This window comes from Microtus oregoni, unplaced genomic scaffold (assembly GCF_018167655.1).
Source record: "Microtus oregoni isolate MIOR12 unplaced genomic scaffold, Mior012 000041F_ref0000270, whole genome shotgun sequence".
Taxonomy (NCBI): Eukaryota; Metazoa; Chordata; class Mammalia; order Rodentia; family Cricetidae; genus Microtus; species Microtus oregoni.
This window is the reverse complement of record NW_024543208.1, coordinates 13,454,146-13,476,718: the sequence shown is the minus strand read 5'-3', so window position 1 is coordinate 13,476,718 and position 22,573 is coordinate 13,454,146. Positions and strand designations below refer to the sequence as shown.

The following is a 22,573-nucleotide window of genomic DNA, read 5'->3' as shown; positions in this document are numbered from 1 at the left end:
GCACCATGCCAGTGCTAAGGTTGCAGGGAGAATAATAACATTCTTGTGTTCTCCTTCTAGGGTGGAAATTCCTTCTCTCGGCAGTTTCCATCATGTCAGAGTTGTACTGAGGGTCCATTAAAGCTTCTTATGGAAAAGGAGGAAGGTGTGGGGGAAGGGAGGCCATGGGAATCCCTTTACTGGGGTTTTTACTAGCACTCAGACAAAATCTTTCCATCCAGTCACCAAAGTGCTTATTGGGTCATGACTACTGCTAGAAGGTGATTTTTCAAAATTAGATCAACAGCAGAAGAATGCCTCATTGAGGCAGTGCACACATCTACTGTGACTTTTTCCAGGCTTTTTTTCCCCTATTTGCTTTCCCAGACAGAACAGTGCCTGGCTTAGTTCTCAAAGCAGTCCTGCATGTAAGGCTGAGTCTGCTTTGTAGGGAGTCCCTGAGGTAAGTGAATTCGGTTCAACACACACTGATATAGCACTAACTTTCTGCCAGGCACCATGCTGTTAGTGAAAGCCTGGAGGTGACAGGAGCATCAAACTATCTGTCACTGGAGACTGTACAGACTTTGCAGACAAGTCTACAAAGCTTAGAGCTTTCCAGCCAAATCCGATGTTTGGTGTAACATGGGAGCAATTCTCGGCATTTGAGGATCTCAGGTGGAGCAAGCACCATGCTTATATGGTCCCTAAGCTCAGTACAGAACCTAATTCTCCGTAAGAATTCCTCCATAAGAGTATTAGCATGGATGTGAAGTCCTGCCTCTGAGGGTATGAAGAAGGCTTGCAGAAAAAAAGGGAGAGTAGTTGAATACATGTGGCAGGATCCACAGATGAAAAGAGGAAACAGCAGAATACAGCCCATGAGAAACTTACTAAGTGCATTTGGCTTTGAGTGAGGTCGTTTCACAATGGGTCGTAGAGGAAGGTAAGCTATAAATAACAGCTACAACCATGTTACCAATTGCAGAAACAAGGATTGTAATGACACATGCATTTCTGCAGCATTTTGTTAAGAATGTTTGTACATACACATGCATACATTAAGCAGGTGCTTGTGTTTCCTTTCCTCTATTCTTATCATGTAATGCAACATTAACTGAGATATTATCAGTGATTAAGCATTGTAAATTTATATTGTAGTTACATTATGAGATAGTAAAAGACTCAGCATTGCCCAAGGAACTTTGCTGCCTATTTAAAAATATACGATGTCTTTGTAGTTGAATATTTAATAGTTACATCATGTTAGGCATAATTGTAACTTGGTTATTGCTTTCATTTCAAAATTACACATTTCATGAGAAAATGTGATCGTATGTCGGGGTGATCCGGGTGGACTTGGGATGGCAAATCTTGGTTGTTAATTAAATGGGAACCAAAGTGCTAAACTCTCCTGTGAGTGATTTTCTTAATAAGATTATTTGAATCAGAAAGACCCACCCTAAAGACTACCCCTCCTCATGACAGCCCAGAAAAAACAACATGGAAGAAGGACACTTTGTTTTTGCCTCACTCTTGTGGGCTAATTATTTTATCCTGTTGCTTTTGCTAGTATTAAAAATGCCTTTTTTCAGGATTCCAAGGAGCACCAAACATGAGCAGTTCTCTAGGAATCCTCCCAAGCTCCAGAGCTGGACTGCTGAGACAGCTAGACTCATAGGCTGAACACTGCCTGATGTAGGAAGTCCTTCTGTATATGTGTTGCTTTTTTCAGTTAATGAATAAAGAAACTGCCCTGGACTGTGATAGAGCAGAATAGAACTATGCAGGAAAACTAAACTGAATGCTGGGAAAAGGAGGTGGAGTCATGGGACACCATGTAGTTGTCAGAGAGGAAAGAAGTGAGCTGTCAGCTGGAACCTTGCCAGTAGGCCACAAGCCTTGTAGTAAAATATAAAATAATAGAAATGGGTAAACCAAAGACATAAGAACTATCTAGCAATACACTTAAGGGATTGGCCAAGCAGTGACTTAAATAATATAGTTTTTGTGAGATTATTCTGTGGTCTGGGTAGCTGGGAACGAACAAGTGGTCTCCACCTACAGCTACTCTCAGTCTTCTCTTTGTGAACAGTCCTTGCTGATCTATTTGGGTTGCAGCCTGTAAGCCTGTCTAATGAGTCATTTACACACACACACACACACACACACACACACACACACACACACACGTATGCTGTGGAATATTATTTTAACTACGAAAAGATGTGTCAAATTAGTTTGTGCTGTATTTGCTTAATTATGTAGAGACATGTTGCTGTTTCACCTTGTCTGCCTAAGGCACATGATTGGTCTAACAAAAAGCTGAACCGCCACTAGCTAGTCAGGAGAGGGGTAGGCGGGCCTGGTGGGTATAGAGAATAAGTAGGGGGACAATTCTAGGTTTGAGAGGGAAAAAGGAAGAGAGAAGAAGGAGGAGCGAACAAGGGAGAAAGAGAAGGACACACCTAGGGCAAGAAGCCAGGCAGCCGCTGGACAGGCATGAGAAGCAGGGAAGTATGACATACAGAAGGAAAGAAAGATGAAAAATCCCCAAGGCAGAATGGACATAAAGAGAAACAGATAAAAGTAAGAGCTAAGCTAAGGCTGAACATTCGTAATTAATAAGTCTCTGAGTCCTGATTTGGGAACTGGTTAGTTACCTAAATGAAAAAGCTTGGTACATATATGTATAGCAAGCTTTGTTGTCAGACTATTTTTGGATCACCAGCTACCAAATAATGACATGGAGTCTTAATATTAATTACAAAATCCTGGCTATTAGCTTAGACTTGTCTTACTAGCTCTTATAATCTAAATTAACCTTCTTTTACTAATCTACCTTATGTCTCTTGGCTCAGTTACCTCCACTCTATACTGTATGCCCTATCTCTCCAGAGTTGCCCTTGCACTTGCCTGCCTCTCTTCTTCCCAGAACGCTCTCTCTCTCTCTCTCTCTCTCTCTCTCTCTCTCTCTCTCTCTCCCTCTCTCATCTATTCTCTCCTATGGGCCATTCAGCTCTTTATTAAGCCAGTTAGAAGAAGCCTTGGCAAAGACACATGTCTACAGTGTATACAAATATTTGACAACAAATCCATGTGTGAGAAGGGAGAGAGAGACAGAGGCAGAGACAGAGAGAGACAGAGAGATGGAGTTCTGGCATGTATCACCCCACCACATTCCTGAACCCTCGGGGATAGTAACAGAAGAGGGCTATGAAAGATTGGAAATGTTAGTGTGTAGATAACCGTAGGCAGTGGTGTCTTTTGGACAAAACAAGGCAGTTGCACATATCAGCTCATAGTGATTGTGGTAGCATGTACCACAAGACTTGCACAAGCTCAAGCTAAATAAGACAAAATTCAAACATGGAAAAGGAGGAGTGAACACAAACCCCACCCCTATTTGAGGTGCCATCAGCTTTTAGTGACTTCTGGAATAGAAAAGGTGTCAGTTTTCTTCAGCGGGGTGGTCACAGAAAGGTTGACTGCTGTCCAGAGCTGGATCCACACTCACCATTAGTTGCATAAGAAATTAGACACCATGGGAGGAAGATGGGGATGGCTGCGGGAGGAGCTGGGGTGTGTGACTATGGTCCAAATGCATAGTGAATATGATAATTCATTGTGTAAAATTCTCAAAGAATTAATTCAAACAATTTTTAAAAAGCTTATTTAGATTTTAGAGGTCAGTCATAACTATTCTTTCCATGTACCACTCTCTCGAAGATTCAAGATCCTAAGAGTAGGATTCAAATGGACTCACATACTGTCAGATACCTGGGGCTGAGAACAAGAGTCATCTGGAGTCATAGAAACTATTCCAAGTGGAGCAAAGGTGATTCTTCACTTCACCTATCCCAAAAGAATGAGGACTAACAGTTTCAGAACAAAGTTTTCTGAGAAAGTGGAATTCAGGCAGCAAAGTTTAACCAGCTTTGGTGTTGCTTGGATGTAAGGCATAGAACAATGAGCCCCAGAGACAAGCTGTGGCTCCCTGGAAATGTCTTACCTTGCTCTGCCTTGTGGTGTGGTTAGGACAGCAAAGGAAATGATGGGTTTAGTGCCGTTCTGGTCTGTGCCACTGCCTTTAACGCTGTTTCACCTCTTTAGAACACACAGTGTTCACTTGTTGTTATATCACATAGATACTAGGATAAACAGATTAATTAAATTCAAAAACCATTTGTGCAATGTACTGGTCAGATTCTGGCTGTGCTAGGCTCATTCACAAGTAGAAGTCTCACTAAGAAGAAACAAGGGCCAGAAAATTTCATGTGTAACCCATGGCCCCTTTTCCTAGCTAATGACGGAAAGTCCCGTGCCCAAACTATCCTTTGTTCTGAGTTTTACTGTTTGTTTTCAGAGAACGTTCCAGTTCCTTATGCAATAGGACATGCGGTTGGGTGTTGAGTTTTTCTGTCTGGTTAGACTTTGTAGGAACTAATGCAATCCCAGGGGTATGGACAAGCAAAGCTAAAGAATGAGCAAGCAAGAACTCTCACTGAGAACTTGGTATTTAACACACTCTAGGCCAGAGTCTTTCTTATGTTTCCCAAGCATTTTATATATATGTAATCTATAGTGTTTTCTTGTTTCCTGTTGAGAAAACTGAGTACCAAAGATGCAAAGTTCTCATTTGTGTGTGTGTGTGGGGGGGGGAGGATGGATGCAAGTTTGACTATAAAAATCATATTCATGCTCCTAGAATGACTGCACCTACCACCAACTGTTTCTATAGGCATCTAGCTCCTCATTTCATGAATGTCCTCTCTTCTTTTTTTAAAAATATTTATTTATTTATTTTATTATGTATACAATATTCTGTCTGTGTTTATGCCTGCAGGCTAGAAGAGGGCACCAGACCTCATTACAGATGGTTGTAAGCCACCATGCCAGGAATTGAACTCAGGACCTTTGGAAGAGCAGGCAATGCTCTTAACCACTGAGCCATCTCTCCAGCCCTGTCCTCTCTTCTTGAATGCCCTTGATATCTAACCCTAGTGACAGAGAACTGAATGCCACCTCCTTTCTTCACTCAACCATACTCAACCAAGCAGCATTGTATCCGAAGAAGCCCTGAGCAGATGTAATCTGGTCTCAACTCTCTTTTCTTTAATGGTCTGAACAAAAAGGACTACTGTACCTTCAGATGAACACGTATGGTTGGGATAGGTGAAGATGGAACTAGACCTGGATGTGTTCCCTGTGCCAATGTACAGACTGTGCTCTGGTGGGAAGGTAATTTGGAAATCACCTAGATCTGTGGTTGAAAAACAGGACACACATCAAAACCACCTACCACAGATTGTGAAGGTGCGAATTACTAGGTTTTCCCCAAGATTTATTCAATCGACATTTCTGTGAATAGAATCTAGAAATCCTTTTTCTCGCTTAAGGTCTCAGATTATTTGGATATTTCAATTCAGATCTCTAAATTACATTGTAGGGGAATCAAGATCCACAGAAAGAATGAAATTTGCCTAGGACTGAACCTCCCATAGGCCATGATTTTATTTCCTAAGAAGGCAAAGCTTGTCCTGGTCCTGTGAATTCCTGTAGAGAACCCTCTTCTAAGCAATTGCTTCCTGTTCTGCCCCAGGAAGACTGTTTATCCTCTGTCGAGCTGAATAGCTTGCAAGCAAGTGAAGAAACTACGTCATCTCTGACCGTAAAACCTAGTGAACCACAAGCAAGCTGTTGTTTGTGCTACAAACCACCTGGGAGGCTGGCCTGACCTGGCACAGGCCTTGAGCTTCAGGAAAGCCGTTTTCCCCACTGCCTTCGTTACCTGCCCAGAGTTCAAGAACAAGTATGGGCCTGGGGTCATTGTAGGGTCAGAAATTCACTGGAGATTTAAAAGGGGGGGGGGGGTGGGTAATAATTCACTCCTGGGTCTGTTACCTGTATAGTCAGGTTCACTTTCCTTCCTTACTCTCAGACTCTGCATTCCTAAAATGGGAGCGTCGGCCTCTGAAATGCTTGAGAGTGGAGCTGTTCAGCTTCTATGTGTACAGTTAGATCAGTGTTCTGGTTTCTTCCCAACCGCATTACTCCAGGAAGCACCTCCCTGAGGCCGAAGCTCCCTTCTCAGATGGGAGTGTTGGCAGCTGGCATATGGAGTGTGGATGGAAACTGAGAGAAACACTGTGCTAGCGTGCTTGGCACAGACCCTGGCCGTGGAGAGTGCTCAGCAGGTGTCAGTCAGTGTTCTTGTTTCTGCAATTTGTCTTCCTCATCTGATTCTCCAAGAGGTAAGTTTCCAAGGCTAGCCCTTCCACAGACTCTCTCCAGTTGTCAGAGGCCCCTCAACCATCTCCAAGTTGCTAAGTTCAAAGGAAATTAGCACGGGATTCAGAAGGAAGAAGCCCACCTGTCTACTCTTACCAAGAGACCCTGTGTGAACTTGAAACCTCATCTCTTCTTCCATATCCTCATCCACGAGGTCCAGCTCTCAAGCCTTGCCCTATTAAGTACAAATAGGAATGGTTTTGAGACATCATAGCACTGAATTAACATATGTTTTCTAAGCCTTTTACCAACATTATCCTGACTTATCCTGACTACTAAAGATGAACAGCAGAGTCCTCTCTAGGATATCACAGCATAGAGAGAAACAAACATCTAGAAGCACAGCTAGAACCTGCCTCAGTGGTACCACCATGGGAATATGAAGTCTGGGAGAAGCAAAAGCAGAAACTTTTACCCTGAATCGGGATGCTCAAAGCAGCTTTCTTGGAAAATGTCATTCTTCTCCTCCAGGAGTTTGCTTTGTAAACAGCACGCTCTTTGTAAATACACAGGACTGCTTACCTCTAACTTTTCTGACAGCAGGGCAGAAACGCTTGCAAGTCCTAGAACAGTAAAACTGAATGACTCCACAAGGAAACTCTAGTGCAAGCAACTTGTACAGGAAGAGAAAAGCACATCTGAAAAGAAACTGCCTCTGCAGAGAATCCACAGCCTGACTGTGTCACAGCTGGATCAAGAATATGAATTAGATACTACTGCCACCTAGAATGAAAACCCCTTTCCCTCCTTGCCACACTCACGCAAATGCACACATACACATACACGTACAGGCACACACGGCTGCTTGTCCAGCAGGACACACCTGTGGATCCTTGTCCTTCCCTACTGCCAACCCTTGTAAAATAGGCAAGCAGGGAAGCTTTGGTTGTAATATGCACAAATACATGGGGCAAAGTTTCCAAAGGGAGACAGACAGTGAACACCTTTCAGGGTCTGGCAGTTTTACAGGCAAAAACCAATTAAAAGCACACCCCACACAAAGCTAGTGTGTTTTGTTTGGCTATGGCCTTCCCTCCAGGCTCCTTGTATACCCGTAAGTTGTACTGATGGTCCAAACTGGAAGGGTCACTGTTCTCAAGGTAGCACACATCTTCGGGTGTTCCTGGGGAAACTTCCCTCAAGGTTGACATGTAGAAGCAGACTCATTATTACTGATAGTAAGCTAAAAGCTAAGTCCAGTGCAGAGATGTAAGAGTTCTAAGATACATAGAGAATCTGACCTAGACCATGTCGATGTCTTGATAACAGTCCTAGGAGGAGAATAATAAGGGCTACAGAGAGAGCTAAAGCAAAGACAGTAAGTCTACACTCTGAGAATACAGAGGGAAAATACCAGCTCCTTCTAAAAACCACACAACCTCTCAGAAAACTGATTAATGACATTTGAATCTGATTGTTCCAAGCTATAAAGCCATTCCCAGATGGAGAAAAGAAAAGGCAGAGACTGAGAGAGATATATTAAAGGCCATTTTTGACATTTTTATGTGGCTGGAGACCAAAGAATTGGGTATAGGAGTGACCACAGTGATTCACACTTACATAAAACTCTGGCATGCCAGGTGCTGTTCTAAGTATTTAACATGTATTGATTTATTGAATCTTCTCAAGCCATGGCTACTTTTCCCAGTTGGCAGAAGAAAAACAAAGGCACAGGTGAGTTCCCATTTGCCTAGTTAATTAGGTCATTAACAATGAGCAGATTTGTAACGATTAAAAAATAAATTAGGAAAAAGTTGAAAGTCAGGGGATCCAGGTTCTTTATGATGTTCTATGACCTTACTGAGACTTCAATCACTTCTAGGGTGATCAGAGACAACCTCAAAGGGACATGGTGAATATGGAAGGCAAAGAAAAGTGAAATGTTTCTTTGTACACTAAACATCATATAATCCCTCATTCCTAAGACACATACACTTCTCCCACTTTGGTGGGATAATATGGAGACATGAGTTTATACAAGGCAAGTTACTGCTCAATGTCATACACCATTGTACCAGTTCACAGTTAAACAAAGGCCCGTGCATGATTTCCACAGAAGTCATAGTCTTGACCCTAGTAGTGGTTTTCAATCTGAGAGTCATGACCACCAAAAGACTACCAAAAAACAGATATTTACATTATGATTCATGACAGAAGCAAAATTACAGTTACGAAGTAGCCACAAAAATAGTTTTCATTGGGTCACCACAACATAGGAAACTGTATTAAAGGGTCGCAACATTAGGGAGGCTGAGAACCACTATTGTGTGGAGCATTTGCATGATACAAATCATGTGCACACATGCACTGCTCACTGAACCCATGGGGTTCTATAGCTCTTTCATTCCACAGCTGCTTTCTACTCATTCTGACTACACAACAGTGGCCAACAGAAAACCCAAGCCACAGGACTTCTAGCTAGTAAGTCTTTCTTGAGTCAGCTTACTCACCATGCCTCAAATCCAGGATTGCCTTGCCACGGTCTTAGCTCAGGTTTTTCCATCTGCCTTCTAAATACTCCCTAGTCTCCTTGTGCCTCCAGCAGTGTGCCCTCTCCCTACTTTTCTACCATGAATGTAGATGGGCCTTTAGAAATGATCTATGCATCCACGCTCCTGCTTCAAATGGCTAGCACAGTTGCTTCTGCCCACCTCTCAAAACCATCTCTCTTGTTGCTCAGGCTATTTGTTACTCAAGCATAACATACTTGCAATGAAATGCTGGTCTTTCTGCTTTCTTTACCATTCTGCTTGACGAACTCCTGTACATTCATGCACATCAAGACTGTTTTGATGGCAGAAACCACAACGCCTGTTCCTTCACATATAAATAAGTCACTGTCATAACTGTTTACGTGTAAAATTTGCTAACATTATCTCCAATTTTTAATTTAGCATTCTCTGCCTTCATGAGAAATGGAGTATTTAACTCCTTAGCAGGCAAAGAAACTAAGACTTACAGTAGTTTACATGCTGTCTGCAAGGCTAACTCGAGGATCTTAGTTGGCAAGACCTGCCCAGTTTGCCTTCCAGATATCTCTGAGTTCAGCCCCTCTCCCTTAATAGATTGCCTAGCTAATATTTAGAATCAGATTGGCTTGATTTCAGAGTGTCTGATTTTATCACACTGTGTTTAGTTAGTTAAATTCTTGGAGATCCTCAAGGGCAAAATTGAGTCTTCTTTGTCTCAGTGTCCCACACCTGGAAAATAATCTTCAGGTCCCAGCTGGAAAGTAGACTTAGCTTTAGACTCAGGAAAGATAATTATGTACTCAACAAAGAGTTGTTGCATCCGTTTGCCTTCAGCTGTAGCAAGCACAGTGCTCACCAAATGCAATTCCTTTAGCTGACAGAGTTTAGACGCCAGTCATCCAGCATCATCACTTAGAAGGTGCAGCATTAGAACAGGTCTGCCTGAGCCTCAGTTTCCTACAAACTAACAAACAGAATCCCAACAGGGTATGAATGCTTTATAAAGCATGGTTCAGTGAGAGGAGCATGGGGATACATGGTAAGATGATTTCCTAAATGGTTGTCATGAGCGTTTGTCTGTGTAATGTACACTTTTGAAGTCTGCCTAAAGTAATTTTGTGTGGTGTGTGTGTATTGTGTTTGTGTGGTACAACACATACTTCAGCTGTCATATTCTATCTTCTGTCTCTCTCAGCCTTATTGCCTTAAGACAAGGTCTTTCAGTGAATTTGAAGCTGCTCTTTGGAACTTCTAGGCCATGTCTGTCCCTGTCCCCAATGATGTGACTACAGGAATACATGTCAAATCAGTCTTTTATGTCACTTCTGGGAATTCGATGTTAGATCCTCAAAACTTCAAAGTAAATCCTCTTACCCATTCTTAGCCATCTCCTCCGTCCTGAGAAGATAGTTCTCGATCATAATGAAGAAGGGACCGGGGAGGGGTTATTTCCCATGCACCTCTAGCACACTTCTGTGTGTTCACACCTTCTTTATTTGATGCTGGAGAGATTACATGGGAAATCCCATTCTTGCCTCTCAGTGAAATGTCAAATCCCTGGTATTTTCTGTGGCAACACACGAATCAATCCGGCTGTACTGATGCCAAGGCTGCCGGCCTGACAGCTGCACTTGCACTTCAAGAATTTTCCTATTTTCTAATGAAACATCTTAACAAATATTGGTCTAACCTCTTTTGCTGCCATGTCAGACCACACACACACGCGCGTGCGCACACACACACACACACACACACACACACACTCACACACCTTGTCTTACCAAGCTTCTGGCTTCCTACTCTTGACAGTCATATGATGGCTGGGAAAAGCAACAGATACCACAGTACAGGGAAAGGAAGCTGAAGTCAGTGAGGGTGTGGAGGGGAAACTGAGTCAGATGCAGCCTGACAGAAAGTATTCCAGGGGACTACTATTATCTGTGAGAGCTTCAAAGAAACCACATGGTTTTAGAGAGACATAATGAAATATACTAAATTCTGACATTATGACCACTTCTCTTTGAGTTAAATCTGTCATAGTATTTATATTATTATACAGTTAGTCATTAATTCTCTTTGTGAGAAGGTAGGTGTGTGTGTGTGTGTGTGTATGTGTGTGTATGTGTGTGTGTGTGTTCACGTGTATTATTCCTCTGTGTGTGTATGTGTGTGTGTGTCTGTCTGTATGTCGGTGTCTGTGTGTGTGTGTGTCTTTCCTGTGTGAATGCAGAGGTCATAAGTTGATATTAGTGTCTTCCCCTGTTGCCACCCTTTTTACCTTCTTAGGTCTTTCTAATGCAGCAAATATTGCTGACTAAGACATCTTTCCAGCCCTCCCCCTCTATGTTTATCTATAGAGTTCAGGAGGCTGTTATAGTTTAGTGGCCAATTTTCACAATAATCTTCCTAAAATTTATATTATCCCTAAGATGATATTATAATATGGTATTATCTCCATCAGTATTAAAAGAAACTCTTCTCTACACTACTCTAAGTTGGATGAGGCACATCCTAGCTCTTATTTACTAAGCTTGTCTAGCAATCCCACCAGCCAGGACCTCTGTTGACCCATTTCACTGACAAAGAAACTGATTACTTGCCTAAATATTATAGCTGGTGAACAGTAGTGGAGTTAGACTTAATGCAGGTTCAGATCACTGCCCCCAGGACACTAGGAAGTTTCATCTTTGTCACTTACAGCTTCTTACATACACATTCTCAGTTTGCAGCCTCCATTACCCTCTCCTACACCTTCTACAATACCCTTCTTCCGTATATGACACAATCATTGGACCCATGAACTCACTGTAGTTGGGGATACATGCACAAGAGCTGCACAAAGGGTACATCTGTTGCCTTTGTAGCTCGTGAGAATATGGGGCTCATGAGGTCTCACCCCTCACTGAGAGATTATGGGAGTTGTAGGCACTGGAAGACAGGCTATTATTTTCTTCAATAGTTTGGCCACTGATAAGTTGTTTGTGATCCAGCAAATAGTGTGCTGCTTGTGTTCATGCTCAATTCAGTATTTTTTATACTCAATAAAAGCTTGTTTGGCCTTTAATAAGCTAGAATTTATCTTCTCCCTGCTTTTGTTCATGACTTTGCTTCTCCCTGGACAATATACCACTTTTCTCACTTTCGCCTGCCGCCTTCCCCCTTATTCTTTGGGATTAGCTATTGCAGTTCCAGCAAGCACTTTCAAAGTCCTTCTGCATGTCTTATGATCCAGACATGTCTGACAAAGCGTTCATTCATCTCTAGTCCAGGCCGACACTATACTAGACTGCTTCTCTATAGTAACCACTAGACTGTAAGTTCTTACAGGACAGAAAACTTCCCTGTCTTCTTTCTTTATTCTGTGCCTTCCATACAGTCCCTCAATGTTTGTTTCATTGGTAAGAAACATCACCCAAGCAAAAAGAGAGACAATAGGAATTTTAATGCACAGAAAGTCCTGTAGAGACCCACAGGGAGCAGAAAGAAGCAATGGGCCTTCAAACTCAATAATGTCGAGAGAGAGAGAGAGAGAGAGAGAGAGAGAGAGAGAGAGAGAGAGAAGGAAGAGGAGGAGGAAGAAGAGGAGGAGAGTTAAGAGGGAGGGGGGAAAGAGGAGGAAGAAAGATGAGGAGAGAAGAGAGAGAGGGAGAAGACCCTAAAGACCCAAGCTTCCTTGCTGCCACAGTCTCCAGAGCATCCTTGCTCATGCGGAAGTAGTCAAATTGTCTTTCCCCAGGTATACTTCCAGGGGTCCATGGCCAGAGGGAAGAAGGAGAGGAAAGGCTGCTTGGTCTCCACCTGAAAGCTTTTGCCTCCACAATGACTTCCATCCATAAGAAAAGGTTTATAAAGGAGAAACATTTGATAGAGTCAAATAATATCTTAGAAAAAATAAAAGAGAAAAATGAATAATTCCATTGGTTACAAAGTTCTTGGCTGTCTGTCCACGGAGAAACAGTTTGCTTTGGCCTTGCTGGCAAGTGTCATAGGCCAGGCCCCTCAGCTGTCCCCCAGCCCACCCAGGTCCCAGGATCCATGAAAGTAGTGCTCCCTCTAAGAGCGTCTCTGTGCTCAAGGAGGGTAGTACCCTCCCTCACCGGCCTTTGGTCTCCCCATACGTGTTTCGGGCCATGGACACCATCTTCTCCTCACATGTGATTTTGGTGTCTTTGAGGATGCTATACCAAACCATTCCTGCCGGCCGGACCTCCTCACTGCGGCAGAAGAGATAGGGTATGGTGTCCACACGGCTCTGGATGTAGGCGCTTCGTAAGAGACTAGAACAATGGCTGCTGACCCTCTCCAAGCGCCGCAGGATCAGGTGAGCCTTCCTAAAGGGCACAAGGAGACAGAAACAGTCAGGGGAAGTCGGAAAAGGTCTTAGTATGGTCAACAGATGTTGGAAGATGTCTTACCAAAGTATATTTGATGACCCACTTCCAACCTTAGTGTGGTACTTTAAATATCTACTCAAGAGTAACCCGGGACTGTGATAGAGTGTCTGCCTTAGAAATTCAAGGCTCTAGCTGAGTACTGAAGTATCCCACCTTCTGCAGAAGGATGACCTTAGGATCTATCCTTTTCAGTTGCATTGCTTGCCTTGTTATTTGTAGCATAATACCAGCTTTAGGGCTCTGATCAACAGACATTATAGTAATGACAAAAATATTTATAAAAACTAATAACTGGGATTTGACACCATGTGCCAAGTATTCATTGAATATGTACCTCACACATGTTTAAAAACTCTAATATTGTTATCAAATATTCACACTATTCCTAAATGTTGCTTTTAGACTCCCAGTTAAGAGATGAGGAACCCATACTCAGAAAAATAAAATAATTTGACCAAGGTCAAATATTAAGTTGATCTCTTGAATCTAGATCTTCTCCAACTGTCTGTCTTTTTGTTGTTGCTGTTGTTGTGTTTTTGTTGTTGTTGTTTGAGACAGGATTTCTCTGTTGTTTTGGAGCCTGACCTGGAACTTGCTCTTTTAGGCCAGGCTGGCCTCAAACTCACAGAGAACCGCCTTCTTCAGCTTCCCGAGTGCTGGAGTTAAAGACGTATGCCACCACCACCTGACTTGTCTGGTTTTTTGCTTCATTCACTCCCACACACTCTTTCCCTGTCATGATGTTTGGCAATAATTCCCCCTGTGCTTACTCCTTTACTAAAGCTTAAATATGAATGTCAATGCAAATCAAAGCTTTTCTTTAGTCCTCCACCCTATCGCTCAACTAGTGTTGACCATCTTGCCCTCATAAGTTGCTTCTGAGGTCCAGTATTTGACAAAACAGTATGATTCCAATGCACTGTAATTATGATGTGCCAGGAGCAAGGTTAAACATGACATTGATCTAAGCAAGAGTCATTCTGAGTGGTGGTCACCACTTGGAACTTTCCTGGAATCTTCTAACAGTAGAGAGTGATGGATGTGCAATCAGAACTAGGGGATCTGAACTTTGAGATCCCCTAGTTCAAGGTTTCTTAACAGTGCTACTAATTAATTCTTTCTTATAGGAGCAGTCATGTTGGATGATTTCACCCTCAGGAGGAAATAGCACCACAGATCTGTCAGGACAATAAAACTGGCTCCTAATATTTCCAAATATTCTTTCAAGGGACTTCTTAAGGACTTTTATAGCCTGATCTGTTCTCATCAAAGACAGAGAAACAGAAGCTTAGAGAAGGAAAGGCAGACCTCTTTCCTAGATCATACTACACATGAAACTCTTGTTTGTCCACATTCTAGCATCTTTAAGAAACCCGGGGAAGGGGGGAGTGTTGGCAGCTGAGAAAAATCTGTCTCTGTGTATCTCTGTATTTGTGTCTCTGGCTCTCCCTCCTCTCCATGACCACTCAAGACCCTGGGAGAGAAGACATTTTATAGCACAGACCCCACAAGTCGGAGACGTTGCTAGGCACCTGTGTGGTGGCTGAAAAAGAGCTGAACTTGTGTATCGCATTTTGTGGGTGCGATTCAGGAGGTGCTTTTTAAAGAGTCATCTTCGTATAGTTCACCACTTGAGTGGAATATTCTGTGAGAAGCCAAGAATTTAGCATTTTATGATCACACTCAATCCACAGGCCTCCCTCCCCACAGGCCTCCTCTCACCCTGTGAGAAGCCTGAGGATTATCTTCCACCCTTCCTTGTTTGAACTCCTACTCTATTCTTATTTTTTCTTGTGTATTTTTTATATTTATGTACTTTATGTATGTGAGTACTTTGCCTGCATGTATGTATGGAACCATGCTTGGTCCCCACAGATGTCAGCAAAGCTCACTGAATCCCCCAGCTTTGGAGTGAGAGATGATTGTGTGTCACCATGTGTGTGCTGGAGATGGAACTCAGGCCCTCTGCAAGAGTAACATGTGCTTGCTCTTGATCCCTGAAGCATTGTTCTAGTTCCTCTGCTCTCTGGGGGAGGGGTCACCAACACTAAAGAAGTGGGATGGCAGCAGGTCGTTTCACCGTTGTCCCAGTCTCCTTTTCCTTCCCACGCAGTGTGACTGACTCCCCATAAATAGAGGGTTGTAGACGCAGCTCTACTGGCAGAATGCATGTGCAGCATGCATGAATTCCTGGGCTCAGTCCCCAGCCATGCACATGCCCAGGAGAGGGGCATTGCCTGGGATCCTAGCATCCCCAAAGCAGAAGCAGAAGAATCAAGCGCTCAAGGCCATCCCGTGGCTACACGGTGAATTTGAGGTCAGCTCAAACACATGTGATTCTGTTTTGAAAACTAAATAAGAAAAGTGAAAAGGGGATAATGAATCTATGTTAAAGTCTTAACAAGCGCTATCTCTGGTTCTATAGGTGTTTAAATCAAACTTAAAAATTACTTGTTTTAAATTTATGCTTAGAGAATTTCAAATATGTATACAGTACATTTGGATTATATACACTCCCAATTTCCCCTGACAGACTAAATAGAAAAAACCAACTTTTTGACATGATACATCATCACTCATAAAGTTCACATGCAAGAACCACAAAATGTAGTTACAAAAAAAATACATAAAGTCATAAAATGTTTTACATGTACAATTTGTCCCAGGCCCTATCCATAGCTATTCCCAACATCTCCAAACTTTAAACCGAAAAGGTAATTGAATGGGATCTGGTTCATTTAAAAAATAATTTTGTGGCTTTTGAAAGCGAGTAGTGGAAGGTTAGATTGACAGTAGATCATTACTCCTACCGCTGTCACTGCCACCACCACTGTTACCACCATCATGGCTCATACCATCTTTATGGTATTGTAAGGGACTGTTTACCAGTCAGGCGGTAGGGAGAGGCATGATCTCGATGAACTCTATGTGTCAATATCACAAGAGGCTGACAGCTACTAAGTCTCCCTGAGGAGCAGTAGTGATGAACTGGCAAACAAGAGAATACATACTGTGCGAATCTGTAAGATGAGCACCTGATCATCAGCAAGAGAAGAGGCTCAGGGAAGTTTTCTCAAAGAGCATAATGGCAAAGCTATGTGGTCAATGATGGGACATAGGCTTCAGATAAACGAGAGACATAAACTAGCTGTTGATTAAAACGGAGGATCAAAGTAACATGCGGAAGGCAACAGCAGATACAAGACCATCTATATTTTCCTGGGCCACACTCATCACAGGTTTTGATTTCATTCTCTGGGCAATGGAGAGTCAGTACCTGCTCTAGGCAGTCATAAACATAAGCAACAAATAAAAAAATAAGTCTGGAAAGGGTATTTTTCCTCATCATGCTCAAATGCTTTTCCTCCAAAAGCCTGGCCATTTCCTGAGAAAGACATATAAAAGTCTATTACATAAGTCTCCTCTGTACAGGTGGGAAAATGGAGCTTTGCTATGAGAATTGTATGAAAGGAATGACTTCTGCTAATAGTGGGTAAATCCAGAACCAGTATTCCTGGTGGTCCAGGGTTGAGTCAAGGTGTAAGTTCTAGCATCCCCCATTCAAGTCCTAGGTCAATTATTTAACAGCTATGTAGATGATGAGCCAAGTCTTCAACATGACTTACTTTCCACAACTGTCAAGCAGAAATGGCAATAGTGATTGTGGCAGTTGAGACAATATAGGTATTTGCTTGGCTTTAAGTAAATGCTAGGCACACAAGGGAGTGATGTTAATAGGAGAAAACCCATTAGAGTTAGAACTTTTATGGTTCTTTGATCCTCAGCTTCACCACTGGAAAAGCAGGATTTAGGATACTGAAGCTGCAGGGATGTTGTTGGGCTGTGGCAAAATAATTAACACTAGCATCAAGCACAAGCAAGCTTGTAGAAGGCATTAGTTTGCATTTAGAATAGTATAGTGGAAATGAAGTAGGTACAGTTGGATTGGTGGTGCCCAAAGACAAGGATGAGTGAAAGAGACCAAAGGCAACACTGCTAGGTAACAAAGGGAACAACATCTAGGCTTTGGAGAACCATAAATCAAAGGTCCTGTATGCTGCAAGCATTCCCAGGAGGGAAATCCTAGGTCAGAGTTTTTCAAGGACAAGAAATGAAATCCCCTTTATTGCAGTTGGGATGGGTGTCTGTTGGAATAAGAGGCAAGAGATAAAGGAAGAAAGTTCATTTGTCATGCATTAGGAGAAAGAATGGGGCAAGGTGACTAATAAGGGATTCGGGAGCTGGACCTCACTTCCAATTCTCTGGAATTGCAGAATCCTTGATAGGCAGGCTATTTCGATCACAACTTCCCAGTTAACAGTTGATTCAGGTCCCTCCTTTTCCTTCCTATGTCTCAAGTTGATCTGAAATGTTTCTGGGTTAGGTAATACCAAATTAGAAAGTGTCAAGGACATGCACACCAAGGGCGAAAGAAATTCTCCAGAATGGAAGAGGGCAGATTAAAGTAAGCAATGTCTCCATTCACTGTGCCCTGATCGGGCCACAGCTAGTGAAAACAGACCTGTGTTCAGCAACATCAAGAAACTATAGTTAGACTGAGATGGTGGAGGACTTCCGAGAAGCTAACCTGCTGAACTCAGAGCAGGAGAGAGGAGGAGAGGCAACCAGAAAGCTGTGTTGTTTCAGCAACTGCAAGCAGGCGGGCAAAGAGCTGAGCAGCAGGGGTGATGGTGACTACATATGAGTGCTCACTGTACGTCAGAAATTGTACCTGTGCAGACAATCTAACATCGGCGCTCATCACAATGCTGGCGTCTGTGTTCTATTTCCAGTGCCAAATCATGTAACTCAAATCACGTCTCATGTCTCTGCAGCAAGGCACTGACTGTTATAAAGAAAGCATCACCCTAACATTGCCACTAAGATAGTCACTTTTTAACAACTGTAAAACTAGAGTCCCTTAAGTTTAATGTGATTCTTTTAATACTGTCTTGGGTTGCCCTGTAAAAGAATACATAAGTATGATTTAGAAAAGTGGCTGCCCATAGACAGAATTGGAGTAGCTATTTCTTGTAATCTTTTTAGGTGTGTGGTATGTGTGTGCATGTGTTTTCCATGTATATGCATGTGGAACAAGTATACAGGTATGTATGTACATCTCATGTGTATATGTGAGGTACATATAGGTGTAGCTACATGTGTACAGATGTGTGGAATGGTTTTCCATGTGTATCTCTGTGCAGCACATGTGTGTGTGCATATGCACATGTGTTCATGTATATTTGTGTGTAACTGCAAGGTTGATAGGGAGAGTCTTCTCAATCACTCTCCACCATATTCATTGACCAGTTTCTCAGTTTGACCCCTGAACACACATAGCATAGTTAACATGGCTCGGTCCTTGTCTTAGGAATGACAGACTTGTATGCATGCCACCATGCATACCCCGTATTTACATGGGTATGATTCAAACTCCAAACTTGTTCTCATGGCTTCATAAGATATACTTTCTAAATAAACCTCCATCAAAATTTAGCCTCAACCTCTTGCCCCAGCAGAAAGCCAGCATTTTCAGTAGATGTTTTATCTGCAATATGCTAATAATTGAGAAAATGTTTGCATTGGTTGGTTCTCCTCTTTGTTTCCTCATAAGAAATCATGAAATCTATTTTCTTCTATTTTTTCTTTCTTCAACATGGAGTCTCTCTACGTGTATCGCTATTTACTGCTGCTGTGATAAAATTACCAACTCCAAAAAGCAAATTAGGGGACAGTTTATTTTGGCTTCCAACGCCAGAGGCTTTGAGTCCATAGTGGTGGGAAAGCTTGGTAGTAGAAACAGGAAGCCAAAAGATCACATTTCTATCACATACAGGAAGGAGAGAGAGAGAAAGCAGGAAGTGGGTGGGGAGGCTATTAATCTTCAAAGCCTTCTGCTTTCAGCCATTACTCCTTCCAGCAGGGTTGTTCCTTTGAAGGGTTCCACTGCCTGCTCACAACCACTACCAGTTAAGGACATTTATAGGCAAAATGACAAGTATTCAAATGTATAAGCCACAGAGGTCACTTCCAATTTAAATCATAATATCTGTGATTTATTTGTTGTCCATGGTGGATTCTGACTTGAAATCTCAATCTCCCTGCCTCCGTTTCCTGGGTGCTGGCATTAAAAGGGTGCACTACTAGGCGGGGCCATTGAGACTTGGCAAAGAGAGAGTTTCTTGAAGGTGTCAATACAATCTTGGAAGACTCTGGAGTATGTTTCTAGGTTCACTTACTCTCACTAAGAGTACAGTGGTGGTTGTGCCTGTTTTTCACAGATGAGGCAGAAGCATTTGTCTGTTAAGGTTGAGAAAGATCTCAGGTTGAATCAATCCTGTGATAATTCTGTGATCTATTAGAAATGTCTTCCATAGAAGTAAACATGACTGACAAAATAAAATCATTTCTTGCTCTAAAACCAGATCCTTTCAGGGTTTTGCTCTCCTCTCATTACCTTTTCATTTGAACAAACATAACCAAAAGTACAAGGAAGCTCAAGAGTGGTCAAGGATGCTCTGCGCAGAGGAAATTCTGGTCCCTGGCCACCTATGAGCTCAGTGTTTGAAGTCTCCGAATAGGAACCGTATGGTGGGACAGCTGGGTGTCAGCGGGTCTCCTCTGAGCAGCTGTGTGCAGTAACCTGCAGTTGTCCTGAGAAGCAGGCTCTGGGGAAAGTGACAGATTTATTACACCAAGGTAAGAGATGCCCTTTTGTCATGGAATTTTATGAGGTATGTAAACCCCAACTGTGGAAGGAGTTGAATACATTTTGGGGTTGGAAATTATATAGGCCAAGAGAATTCTATCAGGGTTCATCTTGTGTCAACTCTTGGGAAATGCTCTTTTCTCCCCTGTCCTCCTGGGTCCCCAAAAACAGAATGTCAGGTTATAGGCAAAATGACATTCATGTTGTCTTCATTTTCTGGTTTTTGTGACATTCAGGGATTTCTGGTTCCTTGGCACCAGCTAGAAGAGACTTTAGAGTTAAGACCTTTTGCATTACAAACACGGTCCAGAAAGGAGGTAGAATTGATTCCAGGTCTTCCGGTAAATAGGTGGCAAAGCTAGGACATGAACCCTGGGTTCTTGGCCCAGACAAGTGTCTTGCCCCCTCTCCTTTACAGGTTGGTTCCACACACTTGCTAACCTTGAAGAGGCAGAACAAATTTATTCAAATTGCTCTTTTAAAAGCCTTATGTAACTTTGGGGTAAAGAACAAACTTCCGAGTAGGACATCCCAAAAGCCATCAAGTCCTGACCCTGGTCAGACTCTCCAGCCTTGGTGTTTTGATCCCCTCCTCTCTCACCTTGAACTCTCTGTTTCAGTGTTATTTATAGTTCCTGAATTCGGGATATATTTTCCTACCTCACCACCGCTCTCATCTTGCACTGGGTTTCTCCTGATGAAAGCCCTCCATTCCCCTTGCACCCGACAGACTGTCCATTATTTGAGTTTAACCATTAGCTTCTCTTTCTCCGGCAGGAATGGATTCTCCTTGGGGTTTGGGTCTGTATTCGCTGCTCTGTCTACCTACACCTACAACCTTGTCATTAGCACGGATTTTTAGACCAGCAGCACTGGCACTACCTGATAGTGTGCTTGAAATGCAAACTCTGAGGTTCCTTCCAGCCCACTGAGTGGACAGGAACTTTACGCGATACACATTAACACCTGAGACACTCTGCTGTGCACATCCTGCATGCTTCTTGCGGCATGTTCCACTACAACTGCCTGCAGCTTATATTTTCTCCTCTAGATGTTAAGCTATGCACACAGCCTGAGCAGCTTTATTCACTCATTTCCAGCAAAGGGTCCAAGAAGTTATTCTATAAAATATATCTGTAAATCAGTTAATAAAGAGAAATCTCAAGTACTTTAATATCTAGAAGGTCACACCATTCTTTTGACCTTAGAGTTCTTGATGCTGTTATTTCCAAATGAAAACTTGAGAGCACAGAGAGAATTGAGGGACACTCATGGTTTCATGGATGTGGAAGTACAGAGAAGACATTTGGAAGGCAGGCTGTATTAGAATGAATCCATAATCATCTGTGCACATACTCAGAGCAGCATTCTACTATCTAACTAACCCCCAGGTAATAATTTAGCATCTACTTTCAAAAGTGGGTAAGGCATAAGAGATCATTAACTGTGGATGACTTGCTTTGTGGTAGGGAGGAGAGGTGATACATTAGCAAACACAGAAGCCAATTAGCTACTACAACTAGCGAGTGCAGCATAGAGAATTAAAATACTATGCGGGCATACAGTAAAGAGGTGGAAAATTTAGAAAAAAAAATGTCTTAGAGAATGTCATTCTAGTTACAACCTGGGGTTCTGCTGAATGTAGGAAAATAATTCTACCACTAACGAGAAAGTTTACCTTGATCATCTTATAAAAAAGCTAGCTGAAGGACAGAACAAGACAGGCCCTTTGATTCTTCCTGACATGCCAGTGTGTCTCCAATCCCCTCTCAGGGATCTAGAGAGAACAGAGAAGGAGGACGCTGGAAACATGTATAAGAGCGAAGGTTGGGGACTGAATGTCTAAGGTTAGCTGGTTATCACTGTCCATTACCGAATATGCAACCTTGTGTCTAAGGGCAGTGAGAAGGCCTTTCTGGGAAATTTATGTCCTCGAGGGTCATAAAGAATGCTGGTGGGTTATAAAGAGAGAAGTGGGGCTCTGGTCTTGTTTCTACCCAAACTCTTTGAGTCTTGTGGGAAAGCCCAACAAAGCTGAAAGCCTTCCTATGCCCATGGGTAAAATGGCACTAAGGAGACTCAGGCACTTTTCCTCCGAGCCCCTGGGCTGCTGCTGACCGGTCTTCCATTTGCTCTTATCCACAGAAACTTCCTTTCATGTGAAAAGAAAAAAGTGTCAGTCCAGGACCCAACAGAGCTGTAAGACCCACTGCAGGGAAGGATCTCTTTTTATCCTTTGAACAAGTGTTCATCAAATCTCATAGCATTCCAGAACAGCCTCGAATTCATCTCAGCATGAGAGTTCCAGGCAGCTTTGGCCACTATGTACAACTCTGTGTAACTCTAGGAAGTTCACTTAGACCACGCGGTATCTCCAGTTATCATCACTGAAACATGGGAATAATTATTCTGTGGGGGGCATTTTGAAGCTCCTCACTAAGTATTTCAGAAAGTAACATGTTTCTCGCTGCTGCTACTTGATGCCTGTCTGAATACTGCCCCAGCACCCCGGGACTGCAACCTCAGCAGCCGGTAGAGGCCTCACACCCTCCTGGTTCTTCTTTCTTCCAGCTGGGCCAGAGAGATCCTTCTCCCTGTGAGTTCTGATAATACTGTCTGTCCTCACACTCCTGTGAAACACACTTGAGAAGTTGCCCATCATCTCCAGGAGATAAGCTGAACTCCTGGACCCTACTTCAAGGGCATTCAAGGCTTGGCTCCTGCTGACC

At 42.7% G+C, this 22,573-nt stretch overlaps 1 protein-coding gene across 4 annotated transcripts in view; it reads right to left on the bottom strand.

Annotated features, from left to right (window-relative positions):
* Nucleotides 1–7,761: 7,761 nt before the first annotated feature.
* Astn2 (astrotactin 2) overlaps nucleotides 7,762–22,573 on the bottom strand; it is a 998,237-nt gene continuing 983,425 nt past the window's right edge. For all 4 annotated transcript variants that reach the window (XM_041632337.1, XM_041632338.1, XM_041632339.1 and 1 more), the window contains one exon: nucleotides 7,762–13,072. In XM_041632337.1, coding sequence (XP_041488271.1) covers nucleotides 12,835–13,072 — 238 coding nt within the window. In that variant the 3' untranslated portion in view covers nucleotides 7,762–12,834. The remainder of the gene's footprint in view (nucleotides 13,073–22,573) is intronic.